At 41.1% G+C, this 22,248-nt stretch overlaps 1 protein-coding gene across 8 annotated transcripts in view; it reads right to left on the bottom strand.

The window, feature by feature from the left end:
- LOC131250207 (uncharacterized) overlaps window positions 1–22,248 on the bottom strand; it is a 124,981-nt gene that overhangs the window by 88,865 nt on the left and 13,868 nt on the right. For all 8 annotated transcript variants that reach the window (XM_058250795.1, XM_058250794.1, XM_058250793.1 and 5 more), the window contains 5 exons: window positions 10,506–10,814; window positions 8,788–8,877; window positions 6,516–6,986; window positions 5,910–6,017; window positions 28–158 (listed from right to left, as the gene is read on the bottom strand). In XM_058250795.1, the coding sequence (XP_058106778.1) occupies window positions 28–158; window positions 5,910–6,017; window positions 6,516–6,986; window positions 8,788–8,877; window positions 10,506–10,814 (1,109 nt within the window). The remainder of the gene's footprint in view (window positions 1–27; window positions 159–5,909; window positions 6,018–6,515; window positions 6,987–8,787; window positions 8,878–10,505; window positions 10,815–22,248) is intronic.

Genomic DNA, 22,248 nt, shown 5'->3' with positions numbered 1-22,248 from the left:
ATACATGGATAATGTGTGAGTAAGAACCTGTTAAAAATTTCATCCACCTCATGTTTTGTCAGATGTTTCTCACCAAACACGAAAAAAGATTCAAGGAACTTCTGTGCAGCAACAGACACAGCATCCGAATCATCACAAACCAAAATGCATAAGCACTCCTGCAATCGTAACGGAAGTGTAAATATTAATCCTGAATTTAAATACCTATGAAATGAAAACTTATTGATCTGACTTTAATACACTATGGTTGGATCGACCTGATTTTTGGGGTGACTGCACTTTCATGGTGGTGCGACCATGGTGGACCAACACTTCTCTATGGACCCCACACCAACTAGTTGCATGATTTTCACCCAACACACACACACACACAATAAATATATATATACACACATACAGATAGAGACATGCAGAAATATCATCATCATCATCTCATCCTTTCTCTAAGCAATATGGAGCGGGCTTTTATATGGTAGAGTGAGAGAAGTTTTACAATTGGCTGTCAAAAGATATCAACCTTCCTTTTTACCCAGGCTCTTGGAACCAGCTATAGAAGAGACTCACAAGAACACTTCAATATGTATACAAGTTGAAACCTCTAAAGATAAAGGACACAAGCTTCATGTGTTTAGACTATCAGTCCGCCCAAGTCAACTGTTAAGTTTACAGTTGCTCACAATTGGTTTTTGCTTTTTCAGCAAATATTTTTCTGTAACTTTTTTTTTTGTATTATCATTCTCCTACCTAGTTGCCACTGCAACAACCAATCTCAAGTCCAGATAAAGCAGGGTCGATGTCAGGTAAGCAGCCAACAGTGTTGTCCGAATCGTCGAATCATACATCCAAATCATGTTTCCTCTATATTGTATGATTATTTTAAGTCGAATGATTCAAATCATGAACCGCATTATTCTTGTATGACTGATGGTCTAACTGAAGGTGTGGCCCTCGATAGTGGAATGGTGCAACAGGATTCATGCAGCCAACCCTAATAATTGGGATAAGGCTTAGAATGATGATGGTGATTATGATGATCAAACTATTCTAGTATGAATCGACAGCCCCGCATAAATACATGGAAAAAATAAAAATATACATATATAATTAAAAAAATTCACTTTTTCCTTTTTTTTCTTTCCTTTTTTTTTTTTACCCTTTTGATTTTATGAGTTATGTAAGGCCCTCCCCTGTCAAAATAAACCCCATTGTGTGTGTGTGTGTGTGTGTGTGTGTGTGTGTGTGTGTGTTTTAGAGAGGAGATTTGGAGTTTTCAAGACTAAAAACCTATAACAAAAAATTTAAGATATCATTTTCGTCAGTCAACTGACTCAAACGCCGCTTTCTTCGTCGTGATTCTACATTCGAATAGGTAGAAAAACACATAAAACAGTTAAAGAATCTTGTCTTTTTCCTTTTGTTGAAATAAAATCTATTTCGTCTTTTTTCCTTTACTTTAAGCTTCCTTTGATTCTTGGAGATTCCTTTGGTTATTTTAGGGTAGATATTTATCTTTTCATAATATTTTTCTTTTTCCTCGACTTTTGCCTTCACCCTAGGGGCTAGCCAATTTGGATTGTTCTGATTGTTCAAGACAGTGAAGAAGCCTAAGGCTAAAGATACTGTTGCCACTTGCCATTAATACTCCAAAGTAGCCAAAAACAATAACTCTCACCTCAAATGCAAGTTACTTGGGAAGAGCAAATGGAAAAGTGTGTTTCAAATGAAAGATCACCCCTTCCAAACAAAGAAGAATGTAGCAGCACGTTCACAAGTCACCGATGAAATAGTAGAGAAGTTAAAGAACTTGTCGAACACCAGTTACTAGCGAGAAGTGACAACAATAGGATGCCACGAATGATGTTGGAAGGGTTCCAATCGTACATGTTGTAGAAGAAATGGGTGATAGAGGAAAAAGGAAGAGGGCTATGGATGACTTTTTGGAAGAGAGGAAGAAGAAAGCAAAAAAAAAAAAAAGCAAAAAAAAAAAAAAAAAAAAACCAAACAGAATTTGGAAAAAGGAAACTGGGATAATGCATCTTTACACTTTTTGATTCCTCTATACCATCCAATCTTGCGAAGAGATCCTTTTTTTTGCACCAATGATGGAAGCAGGTGCGACTTTTGGACTGGATTTAAAGCTTTTCCCAAACATCATAAGGTGAGAAACAAGTTTTTTAAGATGGAGGTTGATAACATCAATGTTGTCAAAAGCGATCGCATAATCGCATAATGCCATCCAGATGGATAGCATATGCAATGGATATGGATTGTATACGATCGCATATCGCATATGCGATTATGTGATCGCATACCCTCCAACGGTCAGAAACCTGACCATTGGAGCACTTTTTTTCCCAGAAGCTTTGCCTATAAAAAGGCACTTCCCCCTCCTCCATTTGCAACATATACATTCTAAAACACTCTCTTGCTCTCTCATACAATTACAAAGCTCTCATTCTATCTCTTAGTCTTAATCTCTTTCATACTATTCACTCTATCAAGAAGCAAGAATCAAGAATCTAGTCAAGAAGCATGAAGAATAATCAAGGATTCAATCACTCTCCATACTTCTCTATCTCTTCTATAATTCTATAATTTTATTCTCTTATTATTCTAATTTTTAATCTCCATTCCAATCTCTTATTCTAAGTTTCGAACTTTTTTTCTAATTTCTATTCTAAGTTTCTAACTAGTGTTTATCTAATGATCTATTCTTGATTTCTTTTAGGAATTATCATTTATCAAGACTCAAGAGTCAAGAGTAAGACTCAACTCAAGAGACTCGAGAGTCAAGAATCAAGTCTCAACTCTCAAGTGGCAATCACACACTCAACTCCCAACAAAGTCTTCTATTTTGTCTCATACTTTCATTGTAATTTGTAGACTTGTAGTTTCTAGTTTCTACTTTGTACTCTATAGTTTCTAGTTTCTAGATTCTAGTTTATTTCAACTTTCAAGTTTGTAGTTTATTTCAAGTATGAAGTTTCTAGTTTATTTTTAGTTTCTTGTTTATTAGTTTGCGGTTTCTAGGATTCAAGATTCTAAAATCTAGATTAAAGACTTCAATCAAGACTTTCAGGTTTCAGGTTCAAGACTTCCAAGTTCAAGAGATGAGAGGTTTTCAACTTTGAAGAATCAAAGACTCACTTTTAAGACTTTCAAGTTTCAACAACAACTTTCAACTTCCAAGGATTCAAGAGTCAAGACTCTCTCTCTCTCTCACACACACACACAATTGTATTTGTATCTCCACAACCATGCTAGTCTCTCTCTCTCTCTCTCTCTCTCTCTCTCTCTCTCTCTCTCTCTCTCTCGGCAGGCCGAATTGGGCAGCGGACAGGGACGCCGTTCTAAGCAGGCAGGGCTAGTGTCATGGCGGGCAAGGCATCGTCGGGGCGAATTAGGCGGCAGACAGGAACGCCGTGCTAAGCAGGCAGGGCTAGCGCCACGGCGGGCAAGGCATCATCGAGGAAAATCCCCTACATTACTTACTACCCAAGTACGCGAACTGCGCTGGTTGCCAGCGCCTGCGCCGCCCGCCCGCCCACCGACGCTCTCTCTCTCTCTCTCTCTCTCTCTCTCTCTCTCTCTCTCTCTCTCTCTCTCTCTCTCTCTCTCTCTGCACTAGTCAAAAGTGTGACTGTTGCAATGGGTCCTAAAAATATATCTATTGGGAGGCCCAACCGCTAATCACAATAGATTAAACTCAGGTGGGCTTCGAGAAAGTGGGCCTGACGTGATTGGTGGGCCAAAGATCTCGTTGGGCCCCCATGGGCCACCACCTGTGAGAGCTTCACTGTTTGGGCCTTCATCCACCACCAAGGCCACTTTACCCCACTCATCCAACTTGAGATCTTCTAGTGGACCCTCAACTTCTAGCAGGCCCATCCTCACACACACCTCGCCTTCAGGTACATTGTGCAATGCTGTGCAAACTCACCCAGTGGCCTATCTCCAAGCCCTTTTGATGAGCCTGTTATTGCTAGGTCGTTTATTGTAACTAGGATTGGGCCCACTAGATGACTTTGACCAGTGGATGGGCAAGCAGATGGAGCCTCATCGGTGGGGTTGTGCGTCGAATCGTTGACGCTGTAAAACTGGTCGAACTAGGTTTGGTTGGCCTATATGGGCCTTTTTCTTTTGCTTGTTGGGCCATTACCTAAGCCATATCTTCCTATAGCTAGGGGAAGCGAAGCGGTCCCTAGTGCTTGGGCCAATCACTTTAAGATTCTTGAGTCTCGTATTCGCAAACCTAACTTATGTATAATTCCATTATCCCTAGCTCTTGGCAAAACATCTCTAATGTGGGCCATTGTTCCTATTGCAGAATCATTATTGCTTGAAACTCAAAAATATTCCTTAATACTAACAAACTTATTGATCAGCTTATTCACTACTCTCTCAAATCAACTTCTTTTTCGGGTCACTGGTTGAATGATTCTTTACTTAGAAGGCAACTATGGGATGACATCTCTTTTCTAATGCGAGTCTTTCTTTCTCTTTGTTGATTGCTGGAGACTTAGATTGCATCAAGTTCATTGGTGAAAAGCAAGGTGGAGCTCCCCCCAAAATGGCGCATATTAAAGAATCGAATGACTACCCAAATTTGGCAGCTATTGATGATCTCACCATTTCAAGTAATCTTTTTTTCCTGGTCAAATTCTAGTGCTGGGAAAGATAGGATCTCTTATAGATTGGACAAGGCCATGGCAAATTTGCCATTTCTCGGCTCTTTTACAGTTATAAAGCCTCCTATTTAATCTTGGCGTTTTGGATAACTTGCCAATTTTCGTTGACTTAACGAATAACGAGTTGTTCCCCTTGCTCTCGCTCTCTCTTCAGATTCTTCAATCACTGGTGCAAAATGGAAAATTTTTTTCAGTTGTTGCAGAAGCTTGGGTAGGCATGTCAAGGGAACTCCCATGTATGTTGTTGCCTCTAAGCTTAGATATGTAAAAACGCTCTCAAGGCTTGACCTAGGGCAAGGCCTCTGTTAATGTACAGATTCAGAATGCTAAAACTTTTCTTGACAATATCCAATATGGTTTTCGCTTAAGCCCTCCCCTTTCTAATTTGGATCTTGAGAAGGATGCAAAAGCTGATATTTGCCCATCTCCAAACTCTTGAGCTATCCATGCTCAAGCACAAAGCGAGCCCTTCTAGCCATAATCTTAGCGATCAGAACTCCAAGTTTTTCTATACTTTGATTAAGGTTAAGCAATCATTTTCTCAAATTTGGGAAATCAAAGATGCAAAAGGTCAGCTTTGCACCGATCACGTGGAAATTAAAGATGCACTAGCTGATCATTTTCGTAATTTCCTTGCTCCTAATTATCCTTCATCCAAGGTCGATCTAAGCCTTATTGATAATATTTCTAAAATCTCAAATGCCCAAGAAGCTTCTCTTTGCAGGCCAGTTTCAAAGTTGGAAATAGACGAGCTTCAAAGTTGGAAATTGAAAATGCTATTAAGTTGGCCAATCCAAATAAGGCTCCTAGACCTAATGGCTTCAATGCCCATTTTTTTATAAGTTTTGTCGACCAATTATCTGATACAGAAACATGTATCGATATCACCAGTATTATTGTCATTCTCGGAAAAATATCACTTGGGGAAACATTGGGACAATATTGGGAAAATGTGGAATTTTTTAGTGAAACTTCAGGAGATGTTAAAAGACGTCTACATATTTAGGAATCAAAATATTGCGAAACACAACTATAGATGAAAATTATCCATTATATAGGAGCCTAAACCATGTGCTATCAATTGGGACCCAACTGATGGATGTTTAAATATTACAAGAAGTATCAGCATGAAGATGTGCCAGTACATATATTGGGCTAGCCTATACATGCGTTGGAACTAGCATGACTCTATAAAAGCATGGAGAAGCATTTCAAACTCACCAAAAGCATCAACTTGCTATTCTTCAAGGTGTAGGTGCACTTCGACAGCAGTCCATGTATACCATCAACAAGTCCTTCCCTCACTTTTTGCGAAGGATGAACACAAAGCTGACAGATAACATTCAATATGTTCAGCACCTCAAAACTGGAACAAAAATAGTAAATAAAGAAATCCCGAATGGCATATGGAAGTCCAGGAAAACTACAGCAACTTTATTACAACCTATGTTTGAAAACTAAGAAATTAAAAAAATAAGAATAATTAAAAAAAATTAAAAAGCTCTTCTTGACTTGGTTAAGTCAAATCTACTGGCTCAATTTCATCCAGACACGAAAAAACTCAGGGTTGGTCACAACTAGGACAAGATTCAGTAAAGACAACTTGGAGAAACTCAAAAAAACTCAATAAACCTCCATAAAACATGGCTCAACCCACCAGGAAACTACAGTACTTGTAAGTATCAAATATTAAATATCACTGGGTTTGAGGAAAAAGAAAAAAAAAAACTCAACCGAGTTGCTCAACTCAAATCAAATCCACAGACTTCCATGTCAAGTGTTTTAGTTCTAAAACTATAATTACACTGCTGCAGAGGTAGAACATACATGTGGAAATGTCGCACATAACAGTTTATCGACACGTGAAGAAGTTTCCTCAATCCAATCCTTCGTTCGGTTAGCATATAGAGATCTGGTGTCATGATGAGGAGCAGTTCCTTTTGCTTCAAGGTTTGATTTGGGAGAAACAAGAGTGATTGGCTGATTCCCTGCTAACCTTTCTACCTGGACTTGCGCATTAACAGGCAAGTGACGTAGAGCCTCCAAAACAGCTTGGGTAGATTTATCTTTGTTTAGATGAAATCCAGTCATATCATCTGTGGACATATCAAGACCATAGAGATTTGCCTCATCCTCGAGGACTATCATAAGGAACTCGGCAAAACCTCTTATTGCACTATCTATGCTTTCCGCACTACCGGCCGCACCAGTTATCATAGTTTTTGTAACATGCAAAACTTTTGCGAAGTGACTGACAACGCCTGGTAAGAAAAAAGCCAATGCTTCCGCAGTACCAACCTACGAAAAGAAATCCACAGGCACAGACATTGAGAAACAGGAGGTGGATAAATTGGCATCCATGCATCGACGTTCCACACACAAGCACATATATACGCATGACATACACAGGCATGCATGCATGTACGCAGAAAAAAAAAAAAAGACTTCCTTATATGAAGTGTAAAGCATGTTGGTTAGATGCATGTCTCCCAAAAATTATTTTTACAAAACAGATGCTGGGAGGGATTTAAGAGAAGGGTCAATGTTGATATCCAAAAGAAAATATAATGGAGCACAAAAGAGCCAAGGCTGACTTTTACATGAGGCATATAGGAGTTACTCTCGTCCATGACTTAGGCTGCATTTGGCTCATGGCCACTTCTACAGCAGAGAAAATTAATTTGTGATTTTGCAAAATTCTTAGTAGAATTTGCAATATCACAAAATGGAGATCTGGTATTGTATTGGAAAGAAAGACCCCTTTCAGATATATATGTATCATTCCATGATGTTTAGAGTTCAACTAAGGGTACAAATCCCAAACATCATGAATTGTTTTTCTTGAGCCAAACACAGCCTTAGCATTTAGAAGTTTCTAGAAATCAGATAGTTTTAGCATTTGTATGTTTAAGATAAACCTGTGGAAACCAAATATTCCTATCATTTAGAGTCACTTTCCAAAATACTTTGTCATGCACCGAGTATGGTACAATTGATAATTTCAACACTCTAGTTTACAGCAAGGATGAACATAATTTCCACACTAAATATGGCCGAAATTGGACTTCATTTAAGTCTACTTAATATCTTCCCATTTAATTTGAATTTGGCAGAAGATTATTCATAAAGCAACTTTAAAGTGTTTTGCAAAGAATGTACAAATCTCATAAACCATGAATAGCTTGAGGTCTCATGAATCATGAGTTTGATTGGTTTCCAAGTTATGTCAGTATTCTTGGTTCCAATATAGAAAGGTGGGACAACTACTAATAATCATGTTTTGGGGCTGAAAAAGAAGAAAACAGAAGCCTAATGATCCGTGTTCCGTCTTCTGCGGCCACCCCAAGCAGCAAGTGTATATAAGCCCAGCTGAAGTATGCTTCAAAGGCCCCACCAATCACGATTTGGCAGTGCATCTAAGTGCACTTTAGTCTTATAACATGAAGAAAGAAGAAATTGAAATGCAAAGGAATCTAAAAATGGACAATTTCAACATGTCTAACTGGTATGGATGCCATCTGTAGTTCGTGGCTGCAAATAAACGCCATGAAATGTTGGACCGAGAGAGAGGTTCACAATTAGTTAAAAATTACTTATTATTATTTTATTTTATTTTTTTAAAAAAGGAAGAATATGATCTAGATCTAACCTTCTGATTAAATGCGGTGTGGCCCCATCCAATTTTATGATCTAAATCAATTTTCAGAACTTTGGAATAAACATATTTACACCCACCAGATACTTCAGAACTTTCAGTAACAATTCAGAACTTTCTGAACTTTTAGTAACAATAGGAGTAGAAACGAGGAATTAGCTACAAGAAGTTTCCCAAAATGACCACTTCCGATATCTTGGGTCAATAATTAATGAGTGGAGAGATTGAGAAGGATGTTGCCCATAGAATTCAAGCTGGATGGAAGAAATGGAGATGTGCCTCTAGAGTTGTATGTGATCATTGTGTACCACTCAAACTGAAAGGTAAAGGTATAAGACCATCCATGCTTTATGGGACAGAATGTTGGCAGCCCTATAGCTATAATGGCCGACAATAACACATTCATACTTGGCAACACTAGCACTCCCACTATCATGACATTACCTTAGCAACAAGGACACGGAGTGTTAAAAAAGCTTCTATACGGAGCTTTGCACTGCCACGATGTCCTCTTGTAGCCTCAGCTTCTGCAATCTTTACATGCACACCAAAATATATTCCTTAGAAGATCTGGTGCCAACAAAAGGAAGAGCAATAAGAAATGTACAGGTGGTAAAATCACCAATAACAGTGGCATTAAACAAGAGGACTCATATGATGATCCTCGACCCAAGGATCCGCATAGTATCGTAGGATCCAGAGTTGGTACAAGTAGGACTCATGGATTGATGATCAGACTATTGATCTGATGGATCCCACCATGTGTGGACCATGCCCAAAGTTCTCCAAAATTGGCTAACCTTTCAATCAGTAAATAGATGGTAAAGAAAAAATATATATAGAAATAGTCCATGCTATCCAGAAAAAATTTGCCAAAGATTGGGTTCCTAGTATCTTACAATATGGGAGACTTTTGGGGCCTGCTCCATCAACGGACCCATTAGATCAGCAAACATCTGGATCACTGATCCATGTTGCCACACTAGCACAAACTCAAGACTGGAACATACATGTGTTATCCAAGCAAAGGTAGAAGTATTGAGTATGGCAAAGATTGGGTTTGGAGGATCCTTCAAATTTAAATACACAGGATACTTGTACAGAGAGGATTGGTCACTCCTCGTTAATATGGTCAAGTTAAATACTTCCTTAATAATATCACAAGTTGAATTTGTTCCCCTTGGCATGGACCACTACAAAGTCCAACTGATAACTCCACAGATTAAAATCCTAATAAATCCGGACTTCAACTCACTGGGAAAGGAGGATCACTTATCATTACCCTTTATCCAAACACCCAAGGATATTCCTTTTCCTTTTCTTTTTTCTCTTTTTTTTAGGAACAAGTATTTGGAAGATAATATGCACATCCTTTGTCAATGACCAAACAATTCCCAGAAACAATTAAGAGAATGCTAGGGCATTTTGTGCAAGGAGACACTAAAGAGGCAATTCATCTGATGAGAGATCGAAGAGACAATTTGCAGCACGAGTGTGTAAGCTCTGGGCCATTCATGAGGTGGGCCACCATGAACATGCCCAAATGCCAGCCAGTCCACTTAACCAACAGGCCACACATGTATGATAAAGATATGCAGTTAGGGGGGAAAAAAAGATGATGAGTGGTCCAAAATCAACGTACAAAGGCACATAAATGGTGGCCCCACCAGATGAGTGGCTCAAATAACGCAAAAGTGTGACAGATTGGCACGTATATTGTGAATCATCTCTTAGGGAATGTTTTTACTGAAACCATTTCATTAAGTATGGGAAAGGGTTGTGGAATCCACAATAAATGGAAACCATGTAAGGAAATCTGTGTTTGGTTTACAGTGCAGTTTTCCATGGATTCAGGTGGAAGTGTGAAATGTCCATAATCCAATGGTCACTTTATTTCTTTAAGCAGTTGGAAATTGATCTATCAACTTTTTTTGGAGACATCTCCATATTTTCTTTTCTTTTCTTTTGTGGAGAAGTTTGGAAAACAAAAGTGGATTGCATGTCTTTCTTTTCCACAAATGTTGGAAGTAAGATTCCATGGAATCTTTTTCCGATTCTAAGGAGATGCATAAAAACAAACACCCCAAAGATCTCTCCTCACACAAATCTCTTCATCATTTCTCAACAATGAATCAGCAATCAAAAACTAGAATTTTCCCTACTTGGAGAAGAAGCGACAGCCAGTGTCCAACAGCAGGTGAAGCATTTTGTGATTGGAGAAATGCAAGTAAACATTCATCTGATTCTGAATAACTTTTCAGAGGAGCAATAAGCTGAGTTTCCAAAGTGCTGCTTGATAGAAGTGTAGGCAAGCCAGGAATCTGTTTGCATATGCAAGAATCAACAGAGCAGGGATTTAGCCCAAGAAGCAATGCTCTTAAGCACCTGATTATTCCTTCACGAAATTCTTCTGCCGCCTCAGATGGACAAAGCAAAGCTCCAGATGTTAATTTCTTCAACACCACAATCATCTGCAATAGCATATTTGATTAAATAGATCAATAATTTCCATTTGTGTCATGCATTTAAGATTCAAAAACAGCCAATGTAGATGATTTTCCAGGCCTATATCAAAGTGACAAAGTTGAATAAGTACCTTACTATACTTGACTTTAGAGAAAGAACCACCTTAAAAGCAATATAAATAGACATTTTGATCTTTCTCGGACATTGTGAAAGCTATCTTGCTGGTTAGGTATCATTCGATGAGACACATGCAATACAAAACACACAGGCAGTTTGAGTCCAAACACAAAATCAAACATGCATGTAACCTAATCTAGTGGTTCTTGGTAATTTGAGGATTTTTCAGGAAAAAAAAAATTATTTGTTTATTTATAAATTAATTATAAATGTTAAAAAAATATTTTTCTTTCGAAATTCCACTTTGATCAACGATCAACTGGCCCTCATTTCAAAGTGTTCAGGAGTGTTTGATGAAATCATCACCACATACACTCTAATTTTGAAATGTTGGAGAAGATGGGCCGATTTGCGAAAAATTGAAAAAAAAAAAATCAAAATTTTCCCAAATTTACTTAAATCGAAGAGGATGAGTATCAGTGTTATGTTAGAGAGTATCTTCACTAGTATCATTCTACTATGACCTGGGCATAGTATTGTTAGTTCGTAGAGAGCAGCAGTACTATGCCCAGCTCCATGAAGATGGAGATAATGATTTTGAGCCACCACGCAACTCTATGTGGGTCTAAGCCATATCCACACACATTATTCACAACTTATCTCTAGTTTTCTACTTCTTTTGCTTTTGAATGTATTGCTTGTGTTTCCATTTCTTACATTTATAAATTATTCATCAGTTCAGTCAGATAGTGCATAGATTAGGACCCTATATAAAGGGAACCTATTATGTGCACTTGTCTTTTGTGATTTATGATTTCTAAGTGTGTACCGATGTCTTCGTTAACAATCCATGAAGTTTCATTAAAAAATTTAACCGATTTCCCAATGTTTCCCAACAACAATGATACATTATGTGATACAGTCGATATATCCCATGCGATAACTGATACATTACACAATAACAATACGGAAAACATTGACGAACACTGGTGTTAATTTAGAATAAAAAGTAAATGGACAATCAGCACATCAATGTGGAATCACTCCGGGACTTGTTTGCTAGGTGGTGTCACTATTGTCCTAGAAGAATCTCTCTCATGATATTCCAACTACAAGAATAGAAATAAAGCTTTATTTTAATCATAAATTAGTGTCTTGGTCCATGCATTTAATGCACACGCATATATATTCTACTCTACTAGACCAATACTAGATAATCCCTCTTTATAATGGGAAACAACTAAGTTTTTGGACGCATTCTATATACAAGTGTTCCATGTTGGACCCACCCATCAATCATATAGAATCATTTGGTCCTACTAACAATCGAACTAATCCATTATGTGATCCATCAAATGAACACAAATGTCCACCTTTTGAGTATGGTCCAACTTCGGCTACATCAATCCCTCCTAGATTGAAAGAGTTAACGCTTAAGTTCGGCTCTTGCACACATCCATGTACCTTTGTAGGCATCACTTTCAACTTCAATGGAAGGCTAACCCGTCAGATTGTTATGACAATCATAAACTCCATTGTAGTGCACAATGACACTTTTTGTTTCCTCACAGGCAGAGATGCTGCCACGCCCTTCATCTCATCGTTATTTGCACTTGTCCCATTCATTGTGAGATGATGGATGGGTCCATGTTAGCTTCCACATCCACATGCACCATATTAAACTCTTTTGATTTAACCATCATCCTCCTACTAGTTAATCAAGCAATTCATTGGTAGATCCATCCATTGTTCTCTTCTAACTCTTCTTCAAACACTCCATCTAATGGACATTCTCAAATTGTTCCTCCTTTTCAAGAATCCCATAGTGGCATATACGTCTTAATTCATCCCCATGGCATTAGACCTCACCATGTGTCTCCAAATTGAGAATCCCATCATAAGTACAGTAGTTATTGTGGATCTGAATAGTTTAGAATGAATTTGAAGTATATTCATCCCTATTTCCGCCAATTCCTACAAGAGCCAATCAAGAATGGTTGTGTGTAATCAGGAGGGAGTTGCTTAGTGTATTTGAAGATCTTCAGAGATATATGGAGAGGATTTTGCAATAATACATGATGAGGACATCGTGCACACGCACGCCCGCACACTACCACCCCTACGCACGTATGTACGCAGAAGGAGGACCCCACCATCGATCTAGCTCGATGACGACGTCCAGGGAGGGCCTCCTAGCTAGAGGACAAGTTTTGGCTAAAAAAAGTAGGCCTGATAATCAAGAAAAGCCCATCACGGGATCTCATGATCGTGGCCCACTCGTCAAATTGATTTCATTTTTTAGGTTTTGCTTATTGTTATTATTTAGAACATCGGGAACGCTTTAGATTTCTTTGTTTGGTTTTTATTTTAGTTTACTTCATCGCCAAGTAATAGGTTGCGCACATGATGCGAGTTTTTGGGGTATAGGGTTTTTCCTATAAATAGGCACCCCTTGTAGTTCTTTTCATTTATTCAAGTTTAATAAAAATTCCTTCTTTATTTTTCTGCTCTCTTCGTGAGTTGTGGAAGAATTCAAAAGTGAGTGCGAAGCCATCCCTTTTCGAAGGGCTAACTACGTAGTGTGAAGCCACATCTATCTCCACCCGTCCCTATCCTATCCCATCCATATATCTCATCTTCTATCATCATTATTGCTTTGAATTTTCTAGCTTTTGCAGCTATTCATCCCCCTACAGCCAATTTCCAGAATCTGGACCTGTAGGAGGGCTGAAACTTCGGCAGAGCACTACACCTCGGCCGTACGTCGGATCGTCGTCAAACTTGGAGGGATTGGAGGTCTCCCCTGGCCGACCAAGGCCTAGGTATCACTTTGGGGAGACGGGCTTCCATCACACGTGCAGCCAGCCCACCCGCGCATGTGCGTCAGCCCCGGGCCACCATCTACACGCGGGAGCTTTCTCCGGGTCAGGTTTTCATCTGGTTTTCATCTTTTCATTCTTATTTCTTAAACCCTAGCCTTAGTTTGCATTAGCCCTAATTTATTTGCCCTTTTTTTTTACCCTAGGGTTCCTTGAATTGAAATTGGGGAATCCCTTGGATTAGGGACTGATTTTTATGCATGTGTGGTTGATTTCTATTTCCCTTTGACATCGTTTAATTTATAATTTTTTATTAGTCCAGTCCTAGCCTATGTCGGCCTGGACCTGCATAGATTCCCCTTTTAATTGAATGATTTGGACTGTCATCTGGGATATGGAATTTGTGTAACTGTTTCTGAATTGGTATTTTCTAAGCCTGAATTCTTGCATCTCATACTTAAATTTCATGTCCTGCATCAATATAGCTGATGTTTATCGAGCAGCGCCACATCATCTATTAAGAGAAAGTGATCGAGCGAAGAGTGGTCCTGCTAAAGCGATTATTAGGACAGATGGTAGGTTTAGAAGCAAGGAAAGCAAGTAGTGTTGAAACGATTATAGCGATCGTCAGAACGTGGGAAGCATCTAGACGATTGATCTAATGCTATAAATAAAAGTCAGTAGAAAAAATTGTCTCATACCAACCAAACCAAACCAAACCAAATCTATCTTTCAATTACCGGTTAATTACATTCCTTAGTGTAATCCTGATCTTTATCGGTCAATTACATTCCTTAGTGTAATCTGTAGCAGTAATCAAGTAATTGTTAACTTTAGCTGCAATTCGAGTCTACACTCATATGTTGGATTCAGTTCTAGGATCAAGCAAAGTTCTCCATCCACAGAGGTGCTCTGCAATTGTTCTCTGCGGCCGACTGCAATAATTTCCTTTTTTGTTTTGTTTGTATTGAAGAGAAAAAGTCCTTTCATACAGAAGGCAAAGATGTGACCCATTTTCAGAGTTCGAACCCCACCCTTCAACGATTGCCTGATCATATTAAGCAATGTTGTGCAAGTGGCTTAATAGGCGACCGATCTTATTAGAACTCGGTCATATACGGTTGATTTCTGACGTATCTACCTATCTTGGCGCTTGGGGTCGTAGTTGTTAGGTTTGAATTGAGTTGCACATTCAATTTTGGCATGCCCTCACTAATCACGTGACCAAATTTGAAATCAAACCACAACATAAGTGTGGCAGGCCCTGTGGGACCTTCGTCCTAGTTTACTTATCGGTGCAACATTGTCAATTGACCAATCAGAAATATGAATAGAAGAAGTAATCAAATTGCTAGGGCTGAACCCTCGACACCAACCGCACCACCTCCGATCAAGGATGTGCCAGTTCAAGCGGCCCCCGAATCATTAAATATGAACAATAGACCAACACTCAATCCTGTGAACCAAGAAGAGGGGGCATCGACCTCTCGGACCGCATCTCTTAAAGAGATAATGGTCGGACTCCAGGATGTGCAAATGAGTATTTAGCACGTTCAAGAATGTAGGAGAGCTCAGGCAGAGTTGGTACATGCTTAAGCCGAGTAATTCCGTGTTTAAACTGAGACTGAACAGATGGATAGCTAACCAGACCGAGGCCATGCACCGATTGACGGCCATCGTCACCAAAAGAGCACCTACGGGAACACGATATAATGCCGAAGGAAGTTATGTCAGTAAAATGGTTCAACCGCCACCGATGCCTCCCTTATAGCAGAGCTCGCCTCCCGTCCCAATCCAGGAGGGGCGGAATACTCCATTGCACGCCAAGTTCAAGGGACCAGAGCGGGAGGTCAGGAATTTTGTCCCTGAAGTGCGAGATCAGGGTATGCCGAGAGGACAACCCTTCCAGCATTTTCCCATAAAATCGTTGTTTCATGAAGGACGTAACCAGGTAGGTCCTGATCCGCTACCCATGGTTGAACCACAACGGATAGATCGTGACCAAATCATGCAAATGGTCCAAGAGGTTGCAGGCCAAGTCATCAGCCGCAATACCATCCCAGTCTAGCATAAGCCTTATCCCCAATGGATTGACCAACAGCGCCCATCGCCAAGGAACTTTCGACCGGATTTTGCCCTATTCTCGAGCGATCCTAGTCAATCGACCATCGAGCACGTAAGTCAATTTACTATGCAGTGTGGTGAACTAGCTAACAATGAATATCACAAGTTGCAACTATTCAATCATTCATTGACGGCAACGGCCATTACTTGATACTCCAACTTATTGCCAAATTCAATCCATACCTAGCAGGAGATGGAGGAGAAGTTCCATTCCAAGTTCTTTTCCAAGGACGGGGAGATGACCATGGCCGATCTCGCACGTTTCCGACAGTTGCCTAAGGAATCTTGTGAGAGTTACATCACTCGGCTTAAAAGAGTGAAAATCCAGTGTAAGGTCGTCACGACTAAGGCTGAATTTATGCAACTTGCGCAAGACGGCCTGGAATACAAACTCCGAAAGAAATTCATTAGAATGGAGTTTGCGGATTTGTATGATTTAACTAGGAAAGTTTCCATATATAAAGAGTTTCTCCAGGAATGAGCTAAGCAAAAGAATTCGTTAATCGGAATATATTATCATGACCCCAACTATGAGGTTGTGATTGCCGAGGTAGTGGCAAAAAAGCCACTCATTTGCTCAGTGCTAGTCAACGCGGAAACAACTGCGCCAACCACGCAACAGGCTCAGAAGACATATACCTTTGATATCACCCGGGTCGATGAGATATTCGAAATACTGTTAGCAAGGAAGTTTATTAAAGTTTTGATGCAGAACAACTAACCACTTGCTCTAAAAGCTCAAACTAATAGATCATGGTGAACCAATCCCTTTATCTCATAGCCCAGTGATGGGGACATCATGTGCACACGCGCACACACACCACCCCCCCTATGCACGTACGTACGCTGGAGGGCCCCAACATCTATCTGGCTCGATGACGACGTCCAGGGAGGGCCTCCTAGCTAGAAGATGAAGTTTTGGTTCAAAAGGGTGGGCCCGATAGTCAAGAAAAACTCATCATGGGATCTCATGATCGTGGCCCACTTGTCGAATTGATTTCATATTTTAAGTTTTGCTTATTGTTATTATTTAGAACATCGTGAATGCTTTAGATTTCTTTGTTTGATTTTTATTTTAGTTTACTTCATCGCCAAGTAATAGGTTGCGCACATGGTGCAAGTTTTTGGCGTATAGGGTTTTCTCTATAAATAGGCACCCCTTGTAGTTCTTTTGATTCATTCAAGTTTAATATATTAAAAAAAAAATCCTGCTTTATTTTTCTGCTCTCTTCGTGAGTTGTGGAAAAATTCAAAAGTGAGTATGAAGCCCTCCCTTTTCGAAGGGCTAATTACCGTGTTGCGAAGCCACATCGATCCCGATTCACCCCATCATCCATCATCTCTTTTTTCCATCTTCTACCACCATCCGTGCTTCGAATTTGTCTTTTGTTGCATCAGTTTTCTTTATTACAGTAGGTCTCCAAATTTTGGCCCGCAGGAGCGCTGAAACTTCGGCAGAGCACCACGCACAAGCCGTAGCTCGGATCAACCCGAAACTTCGGGGTTTTGGAACATACCCCTGGCCGACCATGGTCCAGGAGAAATTTTCCGCCATCGACGCCCCCTCACACGTGCGGCCAGGTACTAGCGCACGTGCAAGCGCCCCAGGCCCGCTGTCCACACGCAGGATCATCTTTTGGCTCAGGTTTTTATCCTCTTATAGCCGTTTTTCATGAATCCTATCCCTAGATTACGTTTTTCCTAAGTTATTTGCTTATTTTCTCACCCTAGGGTTCCTTGAATTGAGATTGGGGAATCCCTTAGATTAGGGACTGATTCTTATGCATGTGTGGTTGATTTTTATTTCTCTTTGAGCATCGTTTGACTTATAAATTTTATTGGCCCAGTCCTAGCATGTGTAGGCCTGGACCTGCATAGATTCCCCTTTAATTGAATGTTTGGATTTTCATGTGGGATGTGGAATTTGTATGGTTGTTTCTGAATTGCTATGATCTAAGCCTGAAATCTTGCATGTCATATTTAAATTCATGTCCTGCATCAAATTTGGTATCAGAGCTTAGGGTTCTTATAGGGGAATACATTTAGGGTTAGTTTGTTTAAGTCCATCATGCATTCAGTTCATCATATGTAGCTTTTAGGAGTCCATAGTCCCATATAGTCATTGTAGAAAGTCCTTAAATGGAGTTTCAAGTTGTACGCCACGTACGGGTCATGGTTTTGGCTAACACCCTACACTAAACATGGAACAACTGCTAGCGTCACTAAACAAGCTGTCCCAGCAGATCGAGTCTTGGGGTAAGCGCTTGGAACAAGACATAGATCAACGCCTTGACCAAATAGAGGCCTCCCTCAGGACAAACCCTACCATTAGAGAAGATGGCCAATCTCAGGCAGGTGGCCAGGAGGATAGACCAATGAATGGAAGTGGCCAAGGAATCAGTCATGGGCGTGCACCCGTACCCCCACCCTATGAGGGACATCAAGACCATTATTTTGAGAGGTACAACATGTGCGGCCTCGTGGCTAGAGAGAGTGTACCAAAAGCTAGTGTAGAGTTACCTACTGAGGTCATTCCGGTAGTGGATGAGTTTCATGATGTCTTTTCTAATGATCTACCGGATGAGTTTCCCTCTAGGAGGAATATAGAGCACACCAAAACATGAGACACTGTAATACCTACAGCCGAGTGTGCGTTTAATAGTTCTGTCGATAGGTCCACAGGTACTAGTCCTTATGAAGTCATTACTGGTTATAAACCTAAGAAACCTATTGATCTTGTCCCTATATCACAATCCCATAGGCCATCAGAGCCTGCAGGGTCTTTTGTGCATCACATTCATTCATGGCATCAAGAAATCAGGCAGAAGATCACTACTAGCAATGAACATTACAAATTTTCTGCAGACCAGCATAAATGTTTCAAGGAATTCAATGTAAGGGACTCGGTGATGGTCCGCATCAGGCCCAAGCGGTATCCTCCAAGGTCCGTTCGTAAGTTACGCACGCGTAGTGTTGGACCCGACAAAATTATAAAATGAAACGGTCTCAATGCGTATGTGGCAAATCTTCCACCCTCCATGGGAATTAGTTCAACATTCAATGTGGAGGATCTAGTTGCATTTCAAGAGGTCATTGATGTATTGTCCAGCCTTTCACCTAACCATCCTGATTCATCAGACCTTTCCCTGGATCCATGGTCCCCTCCCGACCCATTTTCCGAATCTCTACCTCCCATACCTATCCGTCCCGACCCATCTTCCCAGCTACTACGTCCCATACCTACCCCTCCCGACCCATTTTTCCAACATCTACCTCCAATACCTACCCATCCCGACCCATTTTCCCAACCTCTACCTCCCATACCTACCTGTCCTGACCCATCTTCCCAACTACTATGTCCCGACCCATCTTCCCAACTACTGTCCCATACCTACCCTTCCCGACCCATTTTCTCAGCCTCTACCCCACATACCTACCTTTCCCACACCTAGAAAGGAAATAGAGGATATTTTGGACCATCAGATAATATCCACGTCAGACGGCAGGTTTCAGAAATAACTGGTTAAATGGAAGTCATGCCCAGCTTCAGACAGCACGTGGCTCACTGAGGAGCTTTAGAGACTTGATCCTGACATTCTAGATCAGTTCAGGTGTTTTATTTCGCCAGTGGCGAAATCTTAGCAGCCGGAGAGAATTGATGGGGACATCATGCGCACACGCGCACGCACACCACCCCCCTATGCACGTACGTACACAGGAGAGACACACCATCGATCTAGCTCGATGACGACGTCTAAGGAGGGCTTCCTAGCTAGAAGACGAAGTTTTTATTCAAAAGGGTGGGCCCGATAGTCAAGAAAAATCCATCATGGGATCTCATGATCGTCGAATTGATTTCATATTTTAAGTTTTGCTTATTGTTATTATTTAGAACATCGTAAATGCTTTAGATTTCTTTATTTGGTTTTTATTTTAGTTTACTTCATCGCCAGGTAATAGGTTGCGCACATGGTACGAGTTTTTGAGGTATAGGGTTTCCCCTATAAATAGGCACCCCTTGTAGTTCTTTTGATTTATTCAAGTTTAATAATAAAAAAATCTGCTTTAATTTTCTGCTCTCTTCATGAGTTGTGGAAGAATTCAAAAGTGGGTGCGAAGCCACATCGATCCTGATTCACCCAATCGTCCATCATCTCTTTTTTCCATCTTCTACTACCATCCGTGCTTCGAATTCGTCCTTTATTGCATCAGTTTTCTTCATTACAGCAGGTTTCCAGATTTCGGCCCGCAGGAGGGCTGAAACTTCGGCGGAGCACCACGCACAAGCCGTAGCTCGGATCGACCCGAAACTTCGGGGTTTTCAAGCATACCCCTGGCCGACCAGGGTCTAGGAGAGTTTTTCTGAATAGTGGGTCCCACACACGTGCTGCCGAGATCACAAGCACGTCCGTCTGGGCCATTGTTGCTGTCCACACGCAGGATCATCTTTTGGCTCAGGTTTTTATCCTCTTTTATCCTCTCATAGCCGTTTTTCATGAATCCTAGCCTTAGATTACGTTTTCCCTAAGTTATTTGCCTATTTTCTCACGCTAGGGTTCCTTGAATTGAGATTGGGGAATCCCTTAGATTAGGGACTGATTCTTATGCATGTGTGGTTGATTTCTATTGCTCTTTGAGCATCGTTTGACTTATAAATTTTATTGGCCCAGTCCTAGCCAGTGTAGGCCTGGACCCGCATAGATTCCCCTTTAATTGAATGTTTGGATTTTCATGTGAGATGTGGAATTTGTGTGGTTGTTTCTGAATTGGTATGATTTAAAGCCTGAAATCTTGCATGTCTTATTCAAATTCATGTCGTGCATCACTCAGGCCCCACTTCTCATGGGTTAGGTCCTCGGCCGAATCACTCGTGGGCCCCACATCACATGGGTTCCACCTCACACGAGTCACTAGCCTCACACGGGCCGCCTACCCCGAGCGTGCCCCTGCATCCCACAGGCCACCTCACTCGAGCCCGGTGTGAAAATACCCCTGCATTAATCACCCCCGGTGAGGAGTCTCGAATACAAGATATCCCGCTCTAATACCACTTTGATGCAGGACAAATAACCACTTGCTCTAAAAGCTCGAACTGATTAAGCATGGCAAATCAATCACTTTATCTCATAGCCCATGCCCCACATCTCATGGGTTAGGTCCTCGGCCGAACCCCCCTCATGAGCGCCACATCACATGAGTTCCGCCTCACACGGGCCGCCCACCCCGAGTGTGCCCCTGCATCCCACTAGCCACCCCACCTGAGCCCGTTGTGAAAATGCCCCTACATTGAGTTTACATTAATCAAAAAATACCCACGACCGATGAATTAAAAAAGGTTGAATATTGTAAATGGCATGGGACGCGTTCTCATTCTACAAGAAATGTGTTGTGTTCAAGAACGCCGTCCAGGGATAACATCGATCGCGGACTGTTGAAATTCCCGAAAAAAACAAGGAAGCAATGCTGACAAATACTGACCCATTCATGCATAATTGAACGTCAACATGGCTACGGTGAACCTACGGAGATTGGATCGACTAAGGCAAAGGGTTGATCTTGGTCCTAATCATCACCACAGTGTGTCGCGATGGTCGAGGTCGAGACGATACTAGTCCTATACAGCAACCGCAAGTTTCGCATAACAATTAAGAGCAACGCAACGCGGCGGTCAAGTCTCACCACTTTGCAACCAATGTGCCCGAATGGCCCAAGACGTGGAAGCTCTACCTCGGCCAACAAGGTAGGTCGAACATGCAACTCCAAAAAGGACTAACATGAGAGAGACCTATCGACCACAGAAAGCATTCCCACCCCTTGACTGCTGACCTCAGCAGAGAGCTCTAAGTCAAAGGATGGTCAAGCCTCCACCAATTCATAAAGGAGTTTGGAAAAGGATCATGCATCCCAAATTCCCAACCGCCCCTGAAGCAATGACTCGAACGCAGAAACGTCGTTGCCAGCAGCGTCAAGTGGCCATGAGAAGAGAATTGGCAAAAAACGAGAATGCATTTCGATCAAGAACTGGACAGTCATGACCATTCTAGAGAGTTCCTAAATCAGAGGAACAGCTACCGTAAACACAGTCAAAGCAATTCTAAAACCTGCCATGCACGATCAGGTCACAGAAGACGGTACTCAGTCTAATAGTACCCACAGAATTCAGTAATATTGGCAATCGTGATGACTTATCTGTAGAGCTTCACACAAGTCGAACCGACTCGGTGGACTCAACTCGTCCGACTCAGTCAGACCCAACTCGACACAAATCGAATGGTAAAGTCGGATTCAGATTGAGTAGCCTTAGCCCGATCCGAAACCCGACAGAGTCGAGTTCGAGTTACGCAATAACTCGACCCGACTCGAACCGAAACTCGATCTA

This window comes from Magnolia sinica, chromosome 1 (genome assembly GCF_029962835.1).
Source record: "Magnolia sinica isolate HGM2019 chromosome 1, MsV1, whole genome shotgun sequence".
Taxonomy (NCBI): Eukaryota; Viridiplantae; Streptophyta; class Magnoliopsida; order Magnoliales; family Magnoliaceae; genus Magnolia; species Magnolia sinica.
This window is presented reverse-complemented; position numbering and strand designations above follow the sequence as displayed.